Source organism: Paramormyrops kingsleyae, chromosome 17, assembly GCF_048594095.1.
Source record: "Paramormyrops kingsleyae isolate MSU_618 chromosome 17, PKINGS_0.4, whole genome shotgun sequence".
NCBI classification, from domain to species: Eukaryota; Metazoa; Chordata; class Actinopteri; order Osteoglossiformes; family Mormyridae; genus Paramormyrops; species Paramormyrops kingsleyae.
Genome location: NC_132813.1, coordinates 7079699 through 7099514, shown reverse-complemented (window position 1 = coordinate 7099514; position 19816 = coordinate 7079699). Strand labels below are relative to the sequence as shown.

The 19816-nt window shown below is 44.0% G+C and overlaps 1 protein-coding gene across 4 annotated transcripts; it reads left to right on the top strand.

The window, feature by feature from the left end:
* The first annotated feature begins 471 nt into the window (after positions 1-471).
* Positions 472-12316, top strand: nufip2 (nuclear FMR1 interacting protein 2). 4 transcript variants are annotated; one of them, XM_023836320.2, is made up of 4 exons: positions 472-1081; positions 3918-5633; positions 6175-6207; positions 7039-12316. In XM_023836320.2, the coding sequence occupies exons 1-4, from the start codon at positions 943-945 to the stop codon at positions 7089-7091; spliced, it is 1941 nt and encodes a 646-aa protein (XP_023692088.1). In that variant the 5' UTR covers positions 472-942; the 3' UTR covers positions 7092-12316. The 4 variants fall into 4 exon arrangements, with proteins under 4 accessions (XP_023692088.1, XP_072557084.1, XP_023692086.1 ...); XM_072700983.1 differs by lacking the exon at positions 472-1081 and adding an exon at positions 1179-1451; XM_023836318.2 differs by lacking the exon at positions 472-1081 and adding an exon at positions 1463-2607.
* The last annotated feature ends 7500 nt before the right edge of the window (positions 12317-19816 follow it).

Here is a 19816-nt window from a genome sequence, read left to right as displayed (position 1 = left end):
AAATAATCATACCGATATCCGAAAATAGAATATGACATTTCGTATTGATTATTTTTCTAGTTCTACATAAAACTGAACAAGGCACGTCACGTGCCGTTTTAGTTAACTGCTTATTTGTATTATTATTATATGACTTCTGGCTGGAGAGATTTTGGACACTTAATATAAGTCTTCAATTATCATGTTATATGCACCAAATCTTTAAATGAATAGTCGTTCGTGTCCTGATGATATTGCACCCATTTTCATTGCTCTTTCCCTAAAAAGGTCTACAGAAGCCTGAATATATTCTCCAGATCTCTTATCGACCTTCAGAAGGTTGCAGTTTTCTCTGAATCCCACTAATCTTTCGGGAAGAAGTAGCAGGTGATATTGCGTACACAAAGTATCACAAGATTATGAGTCACTGTGGCATTATGCCAGAACTAGAGGGGGGGGAAAATACATTTTCGGGGGGGGGGGGTGATATTTTGGCTGATGCCACAACATTACACTACTTTCAATGTAGCATTAATATAACATGTAACCCTAACTAAGCAGGAAACGCTACACCCCGGCTTCCCTTACAAAACTTGATTATACAACATATTGCAACATAACTATTGTAGATCTCTGTGCGGGTCTCTCTTCTTTCTGTAAAAAGCCAGGTTTTAATCGCGGATTCACTTCGATGGTAACTGTTCTTCTGCTGTAGCTGGAATTTTAGACGGGAAACATTGGAAAGCAGGAGAAAAAATGAGCTTCTCCAGCAGACTGCTGACGTTGATACTGGGATTCTGCTTTGAAGGCGGCGGAATATACTAAGCGCCCTAGCGATGGGGTCGCAGCGGCTTCCCTGAAACCGCCGGCGGTGATTGGGCAGCGCAGTTCCCCCCACACTGCTCGCTCGGCGAGCCCTGGTCGTACGCTGGTTGGAGCCGGAGACTCTCGCCTTGCAGTTCAATGGAGGAGCGGCCCAGCGAGCTGGCCCACGAAAAACGCTCCCGCCATGGAGAAGAGAGGAGCCCCGGTCGGCCGAAGAAATCGCTGAAAAATGATTCGAGTCACTGCCAGCAGCAGGAAACGGCGACGAAGAAAACAGGTCGGGTGTTTATATTCGGGGTCTTGTGTCTCCCTTGGACACGTGAAAGCCGCAAATGAACTATCTGCATGGAAGTTGCGCCCGGTGCTTTAGCTAGTTGTGGACGCGTTAGCAGTCGGCTCGTCGCCCGCGGACGGGCATTGACCTTGCGTGCCGGCTCCAGCCCGTTCCTAACTCGGATTTTCCCCGACATCACTGACTGTTTAACGTCAGGGTTTCCCGGATCGCTCGTGTTTAGTAGGCTTCCAAGTAGAGACAGTTTGTGGGGGGGGGAAACAGGAGCTGAAATGTTATTTTAAAAGAAACACGAGCACACGTTTTGCCTCCCCAGCAACACAAGCCGGCTCCGCTGGAATGTTCCTGCTTTTTGGTTTGCATTAGTTGCTATTTCCTGTCCGCCATGATGGAAACAAAAAATGTTACTAACTTGTTTTTTAAAACTGGTTTAATATTTGAAGTGGTTTGGCATTCGCGATGTTAAGTTGGACCAGAGCGTCGTCTACACTCTGCATTATTAAAATGGGCTCCGGCCATGTCGCCGTGTCGTCGGCTCGCCTTTTCGCGACGGGCCTGTTGCTCTCGGCTGGCTAAAGCAGCTAGCCATCGGTGTCCGAGTCTCGGAGGGGTGCTGGTTTGTAAAACACTAACTAGATTAATCGATATTCTCCAGGTTGTGGTGTCTGCATTATAAAATGCAGATGTTATCAGGAAGTGTTGGCCGTTTGGCTAGTTGCGGTCTCCGCGATCCGGGACCATGACCCATCAAGTTTGTTAGCCTGCCAGACGGTGCAGCCCGGGGGTAGCATACCGTTATTCTAGCCCCCCGCTCAGATACCCTTCCAGACATAGGCCACCCACAACGCCGCGTTTAAGTATCTGTTGCTAACTGTATTTCATATCCCCTGGGGACGATGGGTGACGTTGGATTTTAGGAGTGAAAACAGTTGAGGACCGATCTGCCTTTGCCCACTACTTGGCTGGCTTACTTTGCGTTAAATACACGCCTGTCTCGTTTCTTCATCCAGTGACCCACATAGAAAACTAGTTGGATCTCTGGTGGTAGCTAGTAATCTGTTATATGCAAGTGATATTTGGTCATGTACGGAATAAGTTAAGCTGTCCCCAATGACAGCGCTCAAACCACTCCCTATTAGTGGTTGTAACCTAGTTTGCTAACACTAGCAATATAGCTGGCCGTACGGGCTTTCGCCGTTAATCGTGTGTGAAATTGAATTGATGCGTTAACTCGCGGCTTTTACGGGGCAGTAGTCAGGAAGGGACGGCTAACCAGGCAACTAGATTAATATAAGCAAGTGGGATATCTAAGCCGCAGGTCCTGCTGAACTGTGGAATGTGCTGCTCTTGCAGTTTGAACGTCGCAGCACAAGCCGCACGTCCGAACTCCAGCCGAAAGGGAGCGTGCTCGTGGCGAGGCGGCGGGCGTCGCGAGCTCTCGCGGTTCGGCTCGAGCGTCGGAGGGCTTCGATTGCCGATCGGCGGCCGATTCGCCCGTTCGCGAAAAGTCGGTATGAATGAACGCGCCGCCCCCCCCGGGTCGCACGACGCGTCATATGTGGGGGGTAAAAATAGGTCGTGAGGGAGACCTACCGACGTATTTTAGAAAGTAGACTCTGGGCGACAAGAGCCAAGTCTTTAATGAGCGCTTCAAAATGTCGAAGGTTGAGAAGCGTGGCCGTGTTGGAGGTCGATTGAGGCTGGAGTGTTAACGTTTGACGTGTTTATTCCTTTCGCGTAAACGCCGCAAAGTGCCGGATCACGCAGGTTTTGCTAGTGTGGCGGATGTCGGTGTTTTGAATAGTAAGTCTATTGCGTGCTTCTATTTTAAGACCGTGCGTCTTTCGGGGTTACCAGAGGTATCTGGCAGTTTCTTTTGCGATCTGAACCGCTCAGTGAAATCTCTTGGGTATCTCAGTCGCCTTGTCCTTTTTATGTTCATTTAAACATTTTGTATCTGCAGCTCATAGCCACAGGAACTGTGTACTCTTCTAATTTATAGTGATCGTCTTCTCTTACGTGGCACTGAGTCCTGCCTTACACTGATACATCTTTTCCAGTTTTTCAGTTATTTTCACTTTTTATACATTTTTCTTTGTTCCCTTCTATCTTAAAACACCAGTAGCGTGACACACTTTATATGACATAGTGTGGTATGTACAACTAAATGCAATAGATAAATGGGCCAAAGGATAAAGTCTCTGGATATAATAGCAAAACATCCAGTCACAGCTGAGTTCCATCTTTTGCAATGACTTTGAGAAATATTTGCATGTGAATTATTTTTGGCATGTGGGACCAGGTGACTTTGTTTACTTCCTCTAATCTTTAAATGGCTTTATACCATAATTACCATAAAAGGTGGCTAGTATTGAGTGGTTCCTGTGATGGCTTCAGAAGGCATTTCTCAAATCTGGAAACCTTAGTTGCAAATAAAAAGAAAATGGATAGCAGGTCCAGTCACATTCATGCTGTGATGGTGTGATGTGATTAGTGCTTGTTGAGTTTTCCGTTCCACAACTTTCTTGTAAAACCAGGGGTGGTTAAAGTATGTGATTTATTTATTTGATTATTTATTTGCTCATTTATCTATCTATGTATTTATTTTATAAAGGAGTGATAATTCAGGTATGTGGCCTGCCTCTGCTGTCCCTGGCAGGTTTCCACTTCACATAGTCATCCTGCTCCAACATTCTCCTGGAAATCTCACCATGTTTCTAGTCAGTGGAGATTTGGAACTGCCTTAGAACCTGTAATCTGAACTTCACGTCATGAAAAAAAAAAAAGTTCTGACATTTTGCCTTTTTTTTTCTGTTTTCAGGCAATGGAAAACTAAATGGTAACATTACAGAGAGAAAGAAGATTCTTTCTGCACTTGAGTCAGTTAGCATCACATATCCCATTAATGGTCATGGCTACACACAGCTAGATACAAACTTAAGACTGAAGCATGCTGGGAAGTTCCTTAGCAATCTCCCAGTAGAGGGATGCAAGAGTGTTCCCGGTAATAAAAACAGTATGGACAGCAAGAATGACAAGCCTTCGGATTTTAAAACTCACGAGGGCAAGAAAGAGTTTGTGACGCTCCTGAACGGCGTGGTGGGCCTCACTGGGCTCCTCACTAACGGTTATTCCAGTAAGCCGGCCCCCGACACCGATGGCAGTGGTTCCGAGAGCGGCTGCGGCACCCCTAAGAAACGCAAATCCCAACGCGGCGGCAGCAAGTATGCCGAGGATGTGACTCTGCCAGCAGCCATGCAGCAGAGCAGTGCCTCGCCACCTAAGTTGGAAGCAGACCCCGCTCACCTCCAGTCGGCCGAGAAGCCAGCTGGCTCGCAGGCCGACTCCCCCAGGACCACCCCGAAAGCCGAGCCCCCTGCCTTAACGCGTGCCAGGCCGGTGACGGGCTTGGCGACGGGTGCTTCTTCGGCAGGGGAGCAGGCACGCAAGAACTCAGACGGCAAGGCCGTTGGCTCTGGGAAAAAGCACGAGGACAGGCTTAGTAAGGCCAAACTCGCCACCGTGGTGACTGCAAAAGAGGACTCGTGGACTCTGTTCAAACCGCCGCCTGTGTTTCCCGTGGACAACAGTAGTGCTAAGATTGTCCCCAAGATCAGTTATGCAAGTAAAGTCAAGGAGAACCTTAACAAAACATCCCAGGTTGGATTGGATGCTCCCCTTCTCCCAGTGCCTGGCAGACCTCCGCAGGTCCCCATGTCTGCAATGAAAACCATCACCTCGGCCAGCTTTACCAACGGCCCTGTCCCTGGACAAGGGAACCAGTGCTCCCAGTCCGGACCCCTCTTCCCCGCTGCTGCTAGTACTGTTCCGCTGGCTCCCTTTCTCCTGGCGGGTGAGAATGTAGCATCATCTTCTGAAAGCAGCAGTGGCGCGTCGGCTGCCCCCTTCACCACAGTGGGCGAGCACAGGAAGCCCAGCCTTTTCGTTTACCCGCTAGGCCCTCCGAATATGCAACCCCCGCTTCCCAGTGGTCGTCAGGCCGAGCCCCCTTCTGTGCCGGGCAATCAGAAAGCACTGGGAGATATCTTCCAGAACCAGTGGGGACTGTCCTTCATCAATGAGCCTAGTGCTGGTCCCGATGGGACTGCGGGGCGACAGGCTATGAAGAACCGGGCCGTGGATGTGTCTTTCCAGGGGGACTGCGCTGCTGCCCCTGGCACTCGGGCCTCCCTTACCCCTCTGCAGGGTCCGGAGAACCCACCCATGCCAAAGGCTTACGACCCAGATGTGCGGACTAGCCCCCAAACCCTTAGTGTTTTAAAAGCATGTTCTCCTGCAGGCCTAGCCTGCGAGGGCTGGACACAAACGCAGCCACTCGAACTGGATGAGCAGGAAGGTGGGGTGGCCAGTATAGGTGCAATAGTATTTCCTTCGTTGAAAGACGAGGCCCCGCAGGCATGTTCGGCTAGCCCCATGGTGGTTCCTGCCAGAGAGCCGAGTCACTCCAAGGGCTTCGATAGGAGTTATAGCTGGGGCTCCTTCAATCTCAGAGCTGCTGTAACTTATCACACTAAAGGTAACTCTCCAGCAACTCTCTCGTTGGTCTTGAAAATGTCTGATTTTACCCATTTGAAGGTCACGCTTGATTGGCGTGCCATAAAATGTCCACAACGTGTCTTTCCTGCTCTTCTAATTTCTGAGATCCTGTTTTGATGGAGGTCCCCGCTGTCTTCCATTACATTAGGTGCTGTGTACATTGCTAGAATCATCAGTCATCTTTGTATGCAGCAGAATGTTAGCACTGGATTACATATATTTTGTACGTGCATAGTAACAGGTCTTGAAACAGAAGACGTTACAAATGTGCAGCATTGTGTTGCGAGCGGAAATACCAAAGAACTATCTTTACATGAAAAATTGTGAAATAAGTCACTTCATTGACTGTTTCTATGAACTTTGATTCTACACTATCGATTTTAACTGCAAAATAACGGTGGGGAACCTTAATTACACCTGGGATCTCAAAGGTTTATTAAATTGTTAGAAAATGAAACTGTTAGCATATCAAAGTGAAATTTTTGCTTTCCATAACATGACTGTTTGTTCTTATTTTACAGAAATGGAATATATTTTAAATTTGCAAAAACAAGGTAAGCAAGCATTTACATTTAATCATTGTAATTGAGGGATTGTTTTTTTTTTTTAACCCAGTAAAGGTCATTCTCTAGGTTTTGACATATGGGAAGGATATTTTAGGTGACCTTTACCTTCTCTTTCTGGCATTGGGGTTTTACTCGGGCTCCTCTGTTCATACATTACATTTATTGTGCAATTCCTGATTAAACCGCACGTTAATTACAATGTTGGGCCCGCAGCCATGTACTTTCACCCCTTCACGTTCGAGAGGTTTAGGGGCAGAAGATGCCCGCGAATGTGAAAATTTGCGAGTAATACTTGATTCCATTATTAAAAATGCTAAGTTGACGGCACTGAAAAGGTCAAAAGGTAATGTGAGAAACGCGAGATTCCACGGTCACAAAGCTAACACATGAGTAAGGCTGCTTGCCGAGACAAAGATGTGCGGAGTACCCAAGCCAAGATGCCTGGATCCAAGACTTTATTTTAAACCAAAAATAATGTAATAGTATGCACTTACACAGTCAAATATTAAATAACATGAATATTTATATATGATTTTATTTGATCCGAGTCATTTTCAGTACTGTGAACATTTCTGCTTACGTGTCATCCAAAAATATTCCCCTTAAATTGGTCACGGCTAACTCGCAAATAAGCAAAACTGTGAATGTCAAACTTGTGAATCTGGAGGGGTGACTGTACATAAGACAGAAATACGGTTTCTTGAGTTTTTCTTTTTCCACCCATGGTACTTAACTGCCACAGTAAGTTGTTGAAGTTCTTGAACTTCAGCACAGTCCATTTTGATAATGGAAATCAAGTCATTCCCTTCTTCCCCACAGATCCAAAAAGAGTTGTTCTTTATGACAAGAGCCAAGATGGACCCAATCAGTGAGGTCGGCACAGTCACATGACCTTCACCTGAACACTACCGTGAGACAAGGCGTGTGGGCTGCCTTTGGCTCCTTTTGTCAGACTCAATAGATTCAAAATTAATCACAATCGTCACTCGCATAGAGGAACTGGAGACGTATCCTGTAATAAAGACTGCAGAGTCGTGAGAGAACACAAGCAGAGAGAGGAAGAGGAGCGAAGGTCGGTGTGGGAGAGGCAGAAAAATCCAGTATACCGGGATGGCCTCCCGTCGGAGACCTGGAGCTGCTGTGGAGCCGTCAAAGGGTGTGTGGCTGCCCAAACTTCACCCCGAGCAAAGGGTTCCTTTTATCCTCTGGTACAGACTCCAGTACCCAGGTCTGAAGACTTTGTTAGAGTCTTCACCTATGTCTATGGATCGACGTAACACCTTATGCTGTGACAGACACTGGGTTCACGGCACTGTGGGGGGTGGGGGGGGGGTGTAAGAGGTAATGGGGACATTGTTTCCATTTCCTGAGCCTTTCCATGGGGGGTGGGGGGTGGGAATCATAATCAGATTCTGCTCTTAATTTCCTTTTGAATCCAGGTTGACTGATACAGGCACATTTGTGCATTTTTTGTGTGCGACATTGAAATTCATAATGGGGGGGAAAGGTGATTTCAAGCGGATGCCTTGGGGAAAAAAATGGATAAAACAACAGGAGGAACTGAACATCCAGTCTTTCTGCTGGACAAACAAAAGCATAGATTCTTGGTATTTGAGCATGGAAAGATGTCGGGCCTTGGGGGATACAATTGTCTTAACTTTATTTTGGAAAGGAGATCACACCGTACAGTATTGACGGACCGTCTTGTTTGGCGATGCCTGTGTTTTTTTTGTTTTTTTTTGTTTTCTTTTCTTTTCTGCTGTTGGACGACAGATGAAACAGAACCAGAATCGCAGATGGAGAGCGGCATGTCCGGGTCCGGACAAGTGACACAGGAGTTTCCTGCTCCTCTACATCTTCTGTTCTGAACTGTTACGCTACTGTGGTCTAACGGTGTCGTGAGTTTCTGTTGATTGTAAACTTGACCCTCATACATAGATCAGTATTTAATTAACTTAAAGTGGGAGAATCTGAGTCAATGTAGTAATTATTTCCATGTCGCTATACTACAGTTGTGGAGTTTGGATAAACGATGGAGAGGTTCGACCACAGAGGCTCCGTCGCTTTTCCTTTATCATATTAAAGCTTATGCAACATGGGATCACCTAGAACCAAATTAAATGTGCTACCGTGCATTTCAGTCATGATAGCATCTCATTGCACAAACAGGTGCAGTCTCTTGTTAAATTTGGCTGTCTAAAAGTGACGCTGCCTCTTTTTTTTTTTTGCGCCAGATTCGACATTATTTTGCATTATTTTGTCTTGCTCTCAATCGTTAGTTCGCTTGGACATTATCTTCCCCTTTCCCTCCCGGTGAATCTTATTTTTTTTTATGGTTATAGAAGTGACTGGTGAAGAATCAACCTTGCGAAAAGCATTCGTTTGTCAGGCGAGTGGCTTACCGTCCCCGGGGTCCCTTCTCACCCAGATTGATAACTGTGTCACTCGCTGTATTTCTGAAATCTTCACCGTCTATATCGTCGTTCCCCCGTATGCATCTGACAAGGGGTTAATCTCCCAGCCCGAAGCTACATCTTTGCATCTTCTCAGTCTTGCTCTCCATTTTCTTCGATTAGGATTAAAATTGACAGGTTTTTTGCCTGCTGTCTCCCCGCTTCCATAACTTATTTGATTATAACGAAATTAGCACTTTATGTAAACTAAATTCTTCTTCTAGAAATAGATCTATATATGACTATCACAATAAGTAGATAAATACTAACCCTGGTTAAGAATGGCTTTTGGCTGTTTGTTTTTCTAAATAAAAGCAAAATATTAAAAAGACACTCAGGTAGAATTAGTAAAGCCATTATTTCACAAAGTATACCAATACAAACAATTATTGCCAAAAATCACTTAAAAGCTGGTTATTTGCTTTCCTTTGTGGTTTTTGTTTTGTTTCAGTTTCCCTAAGTGATTTGAATAATTTGTGCTTAATCTACAGTTGTTCAATACCAAATTGCTACTGGGGACATAACTTTCATTTTAATTTGGTTGTGTGTACCTGCACAATGTCTGTTTTCATTTTACAAGGTTCGCAAACATTACTAAATGTACTTTTCACGTCCATGTCCTCGTGTCGGAATAAGTATCGTTTGCACTCGTCCGTGTTTGTCGTCGTTTTGTTTTCCGCACTGTTATGTCTTGGTGTAAGTTTGTTCGGATCTTTTTTTTCTGCTGGCCTGGTGATCCTGTCGTCGTCGGTGTTTCCCAGTCTGATCCCACCAGCCTTTCTTGTGGTGTAGTGTTCCAGCTTACACCCAGGCTGGGGAGTCTGTTCCATTTCCCCACTTGTGTCTGTTGTTCGCGGGTGGCCTGCGTTGTAAGTGGACAGTCCAGGCCTCTGGACTGACCCTATAATGAGATGTTGTTAGTTCAAGCTGGTGTTTAGTGTGTCTTTTTTTTCTTCTTTTTAACCTTGTCTGCAAGCCTATCTGCCTGTGGATTGGTATCATTGTTGTTTCCTCCGCTTGTCTGTCAGATCAGACCAGCTTCTGCCTGCATACAGGGTCTGCTGCTTCAAATCCTTAGTCACAGGTTTCGGTTTGTGCTCTACGTATGTAGAACTTACTGAGCCCTTTTTAATTAATCTTAGTCCCTAAAGAGCTTGCCTTTTGTTTAGCCCAGTGCTATTACTGGTGTTGCACTCCAAATTACCCAGAAGGTTGAGGAGCACCTCGTCGGCGTGTGAGCTGCAGACTGCCCCAGCTAGTTCAGCAAAGGCAAAAGTCTGTAAAAATTGGTCTGCATGTCTTCAAGAGTTTACCTCATTACCTCTGCTACGTATGCATCGCAGATGGTGGGTCTGCTCCCCTCACCCCCCCCCCCCCAATCCCCTGTTCATAAATGGCTGCCCCCCCCCTTTTTATATATAATTGCGGAAGACAACTGCTTAGTTTTGCACAGTGCAACAGTAGCAGGTCGACTGTGGTTCTGGCCAGCTGTTGCATTTTATGTCTTGTACCTCATTAGTTAGCTCGCCAAGCGGGGGTGGGAATAGAGCGGCTCGCACAAAGCCAGAAGGACATCTGGGTCAAGTGTGACTACACAACTTGGCATTAACACGTTTGCGAAGAGAAAAAAAATTGTTGGGGGGGGGGGGGGGGAGTCCATTTTAGAGGCCTTTTTGTTTCCTACAGCTTCAAAACCTGGGGGAGCTACCGATGAATAAAGGTGCCATGCTTTGGGATAGCAAGGCCTTAGGGCTGGGCTTCAGTGAAATGGAAAGGCTGGCTGCTCTCTGGAGCAGCGCGCGTGATCGCCGGGATGTACGTCTTTCTAGATGTGTTCCTGTGAGATTTCAAGACGAGGAATTAACTGTTAATGTGGTGTGTATGATATGGGGCTGAAATACTGTGAATTTTTCATTTCTTAATCTGATTCTTCACTTTGCCCCCTAAAATTGTATTGAAAGCACTTACCAATTTGAAGCTTGTTTTATATATTGGTGATATTTCTCCCTTTTTCGATGGCAACGTTAAAAGCCCGCAAAACCGGATGTTGGTGGGCACCAGACCAGCTCTCTGCTCGTTTGGGTGCAGGAGGTGTGAGATTGATAGTATCTGTGTGCATGTCTTTAAACAACAGATTGGTTGATAGGTCATCCTGTTATTATAACAGAGTGATGTGGAATCGCAGAAATGCTGGAATGAGTCCCGTCGGCCGGTCTGTCTTGTCTCGTGTTGATGATGTCTCACACTTGTCATCCGGCAGCTGTGGTTCATTCTAATGCCTGAAAGTTTCAGTGTGTGTGTGATTTGCAAATGCAATATGCAAATGTCCCTGTGTCTATTGATAATCCTGACACACTGTGCACAGGATTCTTATGCTAAAAATAATAGATTTGACTACTTATAATTTGTGCCATGCTAAGCTTTACTATGCTGTATGAGACATTGCTATGCATTACTTTATTTTTGCTTTGTTTCTTTTAGTAGTTATTGGGGGGTGGTAACATCAATTGGATATAAATCCATTACTGCTGACAAACATACTGGAAACAATAAGTTTTATTTCTTGAGGTGGGTGGGCATTGTTTGCTTCTTCCTACTAAAGTGCTGATTTGGTGCTTATTGATTCTTGTTTTCAGTTTTTGGCAGTCAATCTCAAATCTCAAAGAACATCGGTTCTTTTTCATGTGGTCCCAATGTTTTAAGTATATGGTTAATAGTCTTTAGATGCACAGTATAATTTTTAATTCCTCCACTTAAAGGAGAACGAGGGCTTTCATAAGGAGATCGGACATCACACATTGCAGAGGCAGTTGTTAAAGATTTGGTGATATTTGTGGTAACTGAGTGATGAGGATTGTCACTTTTGATTTCTACAGAAACTGTCATTTTGCCCAGATGGGTTACACATGTAAGATTCAGAAATACTCTTTCAATGCAGGCAGCCCTTGTATCATGGAGGAGGGAAAGGGAGAGTTGCTGTGGGGGAGTCAAATGACCCCCCCCCCCACCCTCTTAATTTGACAATATTCTGAAATATGTTCTCTTTGTGGGTAGGGAAGTCAGTATAAAGTGCAAATAAGCACTGTTATCTGGGGTGAACATTGGGTCATATTTTCCATTCTCAATGCTTTTGAGTTCAGGATTTTTTTTCTCTGCATGTGTGATGGTTCAGGTTAGTTTGAACCAATTGTAATCTAACGTTATTAAACAGTTTGGGCGGAGTGGTCAAACAGAAGTCAAAGTAACTTGCAAAATAAATTAAAAAAAAAAAAAAACACAAGGCACACAAAGTTAATTTGTGTATGTTCCATGTTTTTAACAAAGAATGCAGTGCATGCACCATTAATTTAAGCCTTTATTCCACTGGGAAAATAAAACTGGTAATTCCTTCTGTTTGACACTCCTGTCATCCTAGCTCCAGTGTCTTTTGTTTTTATTTTAAAGAATGAGAATTCCCTCCATTGTCAGGAATATTGACTCAAATTGAAATCTCAGCACACTGCATTAGATGTTTTGCTCAATAGGTTTACAATTGTTAGACCGACCCAAAGCAGGTGTTCGTACACTAATGAGCATAATCGACTCATCTTTAATTATGCTTACCTATTTTCAATAAAGTACTCTAAAATAATATTTTTACCGCATCAGTTGAGTTTGCATCATTCTGTTTTCCTTTTGGATATATTTCTTTTTTTTTTTTTCCTTTCCTTTACAGAAGTGATATTGCCCAATGAAACGGATGAATTCTGTTGTATAATGGACAGGTCCACAGAACAGACCGTTTTATTACTCATGGCTGGTGTATCAGACTCTGTTACCTGTAATACAGAGATTTATGGGTCTGTTTAGTGGTTCACAATGGTAATATTCTATAATGGAGTAGAGGAAAGGGAGGGTGGCAGCAGGAACACATGCATAAAGACGGGAGCAGTGACTGCTAACAGGGCTCACTTCAACGGTTTGTACTTGAACTCCGAGCACCTAACTGACCAGTGCTTGTATAATGCATTTAAAAAGAAGGGTTTTTTATTTTTTTGTGGGGAAACAAACATCCGTACTGTTCTAATAACAAATCCCTTTTGCAATTGCATTTGTACTTTTGTGCGCTTTCTATTTGCTGGTCGGTTTGTTGTGCCTTGGGTTAGAGTCTCTGCTCCTGAAATGATACCAATCAGCTCTGTCTGCATTGTTTGCTGAAAGCCTTTGCAGGCTGTTGTGTCTCGCTGGAATTCCGTTCCCATGAGGAAATGGACTGTTGCACATTTCCTTCCACAGGGCCCACTCGGTTCACTGTCACCTCTGAAATGACTTACCGGGCGCATGATTTGGCTGCGGTGGAACGTGTCACGGGAGAATGTGGGGGGGGGGGGGGGTATAGAGTTTTGTCACAACAGGGACACCACAGGAATCTTTGTGACCCAACAAACACCTCCTCACACCCAGTCCTACATGACATGCACTTCTCTGTGTACCACAAGCTTGAAGGCGAAGAAAGCGGCCCACCCCCTCCACCGCGCCCCACCCCCTCCACCACACCCCATGCCAAAAATTCTGTTGGCGTTGCACCTTGTCTTCCGATTACACACCACCACCTAGAATCATGTCTGAGACTGTCTGGGGGGGTTGTCACTCTCGGAACACCTCGAGTTGCTTATGTGACACTAAAATCTGTGTGTGGCACCCATGGCTTACACTAACTCAGCTCCTGATTGTTCACAATCCGTTTTGCAGACACATGAGTCCTGTCCCACCTCAGCCTATTTCCGGTATACTTGGTTCTGATTTTATATATGTAAGTCGACTGACAAACAGTGCTTGCTGGAAATACTAATACGATTAAAATCTTTCTTTTTGTAAATTAATTGCCGTCTTGCTTAAAAAACAAAACAAAAAAAAAAAAACGCTTATGATGTCTGCAACCATTGTCTCCAATAAAACCATGAAAGTGCTCCACAATGTGTCCTGGGTGCCTTCCCATTCTTACACCCTCTCAGCATGCTGAGCTCGCTTACTGTACCTCTTAAAACACAACCACTTGTAATGTAAACCGAAAACATCCTGCAATACCTCCCCTCTTCAGACCACCCTTGTTCCGAGTTGTCCTCCCCAAAAAATAGTACTGTGAGAATCTTTATTTTTCATAGCCTCGTGTTCATAACTTGTCTTTCACGACTGTAATCTAAGTATGTTATAATGGATGTACTGCTTTGTACTCTTCATCCTGTTTCTTGCAGTCCACTGTTCATAGGATGTCTTCCCCTTTCATAAATGTATTTGCATGGAACAACAGCTTTAAGGACGTTTTTTCCGTTTAAGTCAACTCGTACATAAGCCTCTCTCATATGAGTAATGGAATGAACGACTTGTCAGAGGCCAATTAAAGAACAACCTTTTGTAGATAGAGGGCGCTGTTGCCTCGCGGCGGTATACGATTCTCGCTGATGCGTATGTTTCACACAAACAACAAAGAGGTGCTCCACCATCGAAAACCTGGGTTGGTATGGGTATAGCGATACTCTGGAAGTACAAAACCTCAAATGTCAGACAGACCAAAGGTACGGAAACAATATTTCGAGGAAGAAATGACGTTAAGCTGGATATAGCACAAAACTGCTTAAGTAGTCCATTCAAAATAGAATAAGGTACGCGAACCATTAGTTCCTCATTTAATGATTTAGGTGTTTACAAAAAGCTTTCCAATAATCATTAATGTGAAATGCAACCTTTTTTCGTATCGATGACTGCATATTAGGACAAACAAAATGACAATTGTTATATTAAGAATGTTTAGTTCATATGGAGTCTGCAAAACTAACAAGAAGGTTACGTATCATTAAGTGTTTCTGAACCGGGAAATCCTTCCCTTGGGTTGAACGATTATCTGCAAATTGCTGTTTCTCCTTCGCTTTTATTGAAGCATTGTTCTGATTTTTGGCACAATACTTTTTTCTTGGGGCCATTTGCAACCCCCACTGCAAAGCCTTGCCAAATGCTCACTTTGATTAAATATTTAGTCGTTGGCATCTTATACAGGCTGCATTGCTGTTAACTGCCAAGTGAGGGCTGAGTTCGCTGTCAGTACCACGCGCAGGTGCATCCCCGCAAACCCTGCCTTTTAGTGGGGACCATTCGGGAAAAGCGTGACAACAAAACCTGCGAGGGGCCAGCGCCCTGCTAAAGAATCCTGTACCTTTGTGCTGCCTTCATTACCCGGAAATCGCTGTAAATTCCCCCCGGAGCGGATCGCGAGTAGAGCTGCGGTGCGTTGCACTCCTGGCGCGGTGCCCATTGCCATCCACCCGCGAAGACGCCTCCGCTAAGGCTTCCGCTGCATCGCCCTCCCGCAAGAGCGCGGCCTCAGCTAAGCCCCTTTCCTGGAGATTGCAATCAGCAATCAGCGCTTGACGCATCCCTGCTCTGATTATGTAATCACAGATATTGAAAGGTACACAAGACCGCCATCACGTGCATAATAAACAGGCAGCTCGAACAATTTTTATACAACTGAAATCCACTCGCATATAAAGTAAATGCACATACATATTATAGAAGTTGGTTAATTTCCGTATTGCACTTAATTTTAGGCCAATGGTACTTTATTTGAAGTGCTTTGTTTCATTACGAATCATTCGCATAACGTCTTGTTTTAATGCTGAAACACGTCGATCTATGACAAATTCCTATTGTTAGATTAGGCAACAAAGAATGCATTTGAACGAGCCACATGCGAACAACAAAAAAGAAAAATCGTTCCTTTTTGTTGCTTCAGATTCTATAAACCGCGTTCCTGTCACTGTAGAAAAATGGCTCCATGTGATTTGTTAGTCAAATGAGTCTCACGGTAGTATTATTATGCAAAACTATTCATGACCATAATCTGCATTTTATATGTAAATCCTTTGAAGTTTCATGTTATGAGACATTCTGTTCGTCTCTCCTTCACAGGTGTCTTTCTCAATAACTTTGAATTCCCACTTACATTAGCATACGCTTGACACGGTCGGATTTCTGAATATCTTTGTTTTATTAATAACAGTTTTTAGAGTCTTGAGTTTGTGGAGTATTGGTCGTGTTACTCTTAAACGCCTTAATGCCTTGTCTTCGGGGATCTGTTCTATTAGTGTTTTACAGAGTGCAGGAAAGATTTGGAGTGGTGTGTAATACGGACCTACAATTTGAAACACTGAGGAATGCTTATGAAGACTCTGCGTTTCCCAAAAATATCACAGTAACGATAAAAGTAAATATTTGGGTTTTTTTATATGATCTACGAACTTACCACATTTTTTTTTCTTTTTGATGCTGACAAAATAGTCTCCTAACTTTCAATTTTAAAAAGCACTAAATTCTACTGGCGCCAATAATGTACGAAATGCAGCGTGGCGTTTTTAACATGATGAAAGCTGTCTTGTGTGTTTCATCTCATTGCTGAGGTGAAGATTTGGACCTGAATCTAAAAACAGCTCTGGTAACAAGTCGATGATCTAAAAATGAAGCGGTTCCTCCGTACCAGAGGTCAGCCAACGCTACCCTGCTCATTGTGCTGTAAGGCAAAGAAGCTCAATTTTAGAAACGCCACAATGCTTTCGTGTTGCTTATCTTTCACAAACGAGGCATTATGACGTTCCATCACATGCCTAATGCATATGAAATAAATAAGTAATATCCAGTTGTTGTGTTTTATTCATTTATTTGCAGCGCTGAGACTCCATCCAGCATCCCTAATCGTTGAGCCTATATTTGGAAGCGAAGGGAAAGGGCAATGGTACATTCTGCCCCCAATGGTAATCCATCACAGGTCACAAACACCCTAATTTAAACTGTACATCTTTGGAGCCACGCGAAAAAAACAAACTTCACTCACAGGAATCAAACCCACAACTTAAGAGAACCCTGTCCAGCACCAAAACTATACACGTACTGAAAAAACTTTTTTTTTGTTTTTTTTTTTTTTGGGAACCTGAGATAAGTGACTTTCCACGCTGCCTCCTCGCGGAGTCGAGTTGCTCTTTCTCCTCATTTCCATGGCAGCCTGACCTGCTGCAGTCGCCTGTGGTGCTCTTGTGACTGACATATGAGGTCACAATGACACCAGTACAGGCTTATCATCAGCCGTGGTTGCAAAGGGGATCCAGTTAAGCACAGACAAGAGAGATGGGGAACCACTATGTGTCCGTAATTAACTTCAGGAGTATATGGGTGCTTTAGCAAAAGAGAGGTGGTTTTATGTCAAGCCATTATATAGTGGCAAAAACCTCTATATTGATTAACAGCGTTTCTAAATCCGTTCTCTCACTTTAACTAGAAAGATGATCTCTGATACCTAACTAACTTCATTGGTTGAAATCAACAATTCTATCAGGCTTTTTCTTTCTGGCTGACCTCGCAGTCCACTCTGTGATGAGTAATGTCAGTCAAAACTAGGTTGTGAAAGTGAAACCAGGTAGTTTAAAGTTTAAGGATCGTGGTTACTTGTATGTCACTGCAAGCGTCATGCAAGGCACAATATGGGAAAAGTTGGTTTTAGCTCCGCAATGCTAATTTCATTGATTTGTAGACGTATTTCTGATTTCTCGTCATGCATTTCACCTCTTGTGTGATAAATTTCAGTTGGCCAGCAGGCTATTGGTACAACAGTGCTGATTATTTATTGCTGTTTTTTTAATTATTATTTTTTATAGGTTTTATAGGTCGTGATTAAATTGTTGATACTTGCTCAGTTCCTCGTGTTCCCGTGTATCTTTTAATTGCACGCTCTTAAATTCCATTTTCAGCGTGTTTGCTCGTGCTATTGAAATGCGAAGATCTCACTAATGCAAACTGTTTGTTTTTCTTTCATCTTGATCAATTTAAAAAGTGATGATAGAACACCTTCTTCTAGTGCCCGTATTTTCTTTCGCGATTAAAATTGACTATCATCAAAACAAAAAGCGTTCCTGTGGTTTTAGGAAGCTGTTCTTTAAATGGAAACGGTGAGCTATTTTATGCTTTTACTCTATTTTCAAAAGAAGCTACCAAGTTAAACATATAAAGCCCCTCTATAAAATCTTGATATACCTAAGCATTAAACGCGGCTATCATCACTGGAGTAATTTAAAAAATGATTTAGCCAGAAGGCAGATCACCTCATTGCTGAGCGGGTAAGGGTGAGATATCGCCCCGTTTTACATTTCGCCTATGTGTGCGCGCACTTTGCAGCCACCTGCCTTTTGCTCCGTTTACAGGCTGCAGGCTTTTTCTGCCTGCGATCTCTCCTGTCCCACGTGCCGGATTAAACTGGGACACGGTGCCCGGTCCAGAAATGTGAGTCGCCGATCCGCCATCTCAGGCCAGAGCTAAAGATCACAAACGTGCCATCAAATCTCAGAGGACAAACAGCGATTGGGATTTTAATAGACCAGTTTACCGTATTCCCCTCTAAATTATAAATTGACTTGAGCAACGAAAGCATTCTTTAGAATGCTTACAGCGCACTTTGTGGTTATATTTAAGGTATTTATAGGTTTATATATAGATCTACCAACCCTTTTTCTATCTTTCGAGGAGATTCATGTTTCAGTTTTGCCTCATTCAAATCATCCGACGCACTGAATTTATTAAGCTTTTTTTTGTCAATTGAAACCAGAGCGGGTCATTTAAATGTTAGTTTGTTTGAAGGAAAATTGACAGTACCCTTAGTCTCTCTTTAGTTGATTTTAATTTTGTTCATTTACCAAAGTGCTATATTTCTCTTCAGGCTGGTGTATTTTGGGAACAACAGCACTGCACGAGCACACGGAGACCTGCGCCTCTTCTTGCGCTCAAGAAAGACTTTCTTGACAACCACTGCATCAAACGGATCCATTATGCATGCAAGGTGAAATGGCATAAATTATACAAGCGTGGAACGGGGCATCAAATCCGAGCTTTGAATCTAGTGTTTGCATACAGCATCAAGAGGGTGACACATGCTTCCCTGCAGGTGGGGGCTCACCTAAAATACATCGCTGCCTTGGGAGGGGAGGGGCACCAGACCACTCCCCTTTACCACCATGAGACTGGAGAGAACCTTGAGGTGAGGCCTTCTCAGCCATCATGTGCTTAAGGATCATGAACCTTGTATCTTTGTGGCAAACCTAGACGCCATCACAGCTACTATATCGTAAATGACTTTCTTTAAAACATGCATGCAATGCAAAAGTGATGTTTATGAAGAACATCTGCTTTAAGTCATGGTTGATGGAGCCTTCAGCACTTTGGCTGCATGGTGTTAAGAGACATTTATCTCCTTTCTGCTGTTCTCCTCACACCAGTCCCACATGTCACCAAGACCCATGCAGTTTCCTCTCATATCTGCCACACCCTAGCACAGTGGTCCTCACTGCACTACACCCTAAACACAGTGTTCTTCACTGCGTGGTCCACAGGCCACTGGCAGCTCCCGGAAGCCAGTGTGGCGGCCCGTGACTGAATAAAAAAATAAGCAAATTATCCTGAGCATCAGATTTATTAATTATTTGTATTATTATGTGTTTATTTATGTAATATATATATGTAGTTTTTTTAAATCTAAATGCAATACAGTTTGTCCAGTAATGTGCACCTACTTAATTAACTAACAATCAAGGGAAGCAGGTTACTAACCAGGTTTTAAAAAGTAAATGCTGACCCCCAACCCAACCCCCCCCCCCCCCCCCCCCCATCTGAAATTCAATGAGGAACACCGCCCTTGAAGAAGGGGCAATTTGCTGTATGCATGGGCCTTGCCATAACCCATCTAACCCATCGAAATGAGTCAGGGTGATCCCTTTATTTAATACTAAAATGCTTTTAGGGGAGCTGGACAGCACTGGATCCTGGGCTGATGTGCTGGAAGAGGGGGGAGACCCGGGAGGGGGTGTCACTGAATCCGGTTCTACGGAGCTCCAAGGCTGGTACGCGTGGAGGCAGGGAGCAGGAAGTGCGGACTTTCAACTCTCCGCACTCTCAGCTTGTGTGTGATGTTTCGGTCCCTCCTGGGGGTTGCCTTGAGCTAAGTGCATCTGAGTGCTCACATCCTCACAGCCCAACATACAAAGCAAATCATCCTCAGATTCATAAGGCCCCAGTGCTCTGGCTAAGCTTGCAGCACTTCAGGAATAAGATTTGGCGTTGATGACAAAATG

What these genes read in the sequence shown, in the direction of transcription:
- nufip2 (XM_023836318.2), top strand. Translation starts at nt 2,433, where the DNA reads ATGTGCTGCTCTTGCAGTTTGAACGTCGCAGCACAAGCCGCACGTCCG. An exon ending in TGTAACTTATCACACTAAAG is followed by an intron (nt 5,634 to 6,174) that starts GTAACTCTCCAG and finishes CTTATTTTACAG; the next exon opens with AAATGGAATATATTTTAAAT. An exon ending in TTTAAATTTGCAAAAACAAG is followed by an intron (nt 6,208 to 7,038) that starts GTAAGCAAGCAT and finishes TCTTCCCCACAG; the next exon opens with ATCCAAAAAGAGTTGTTCTT.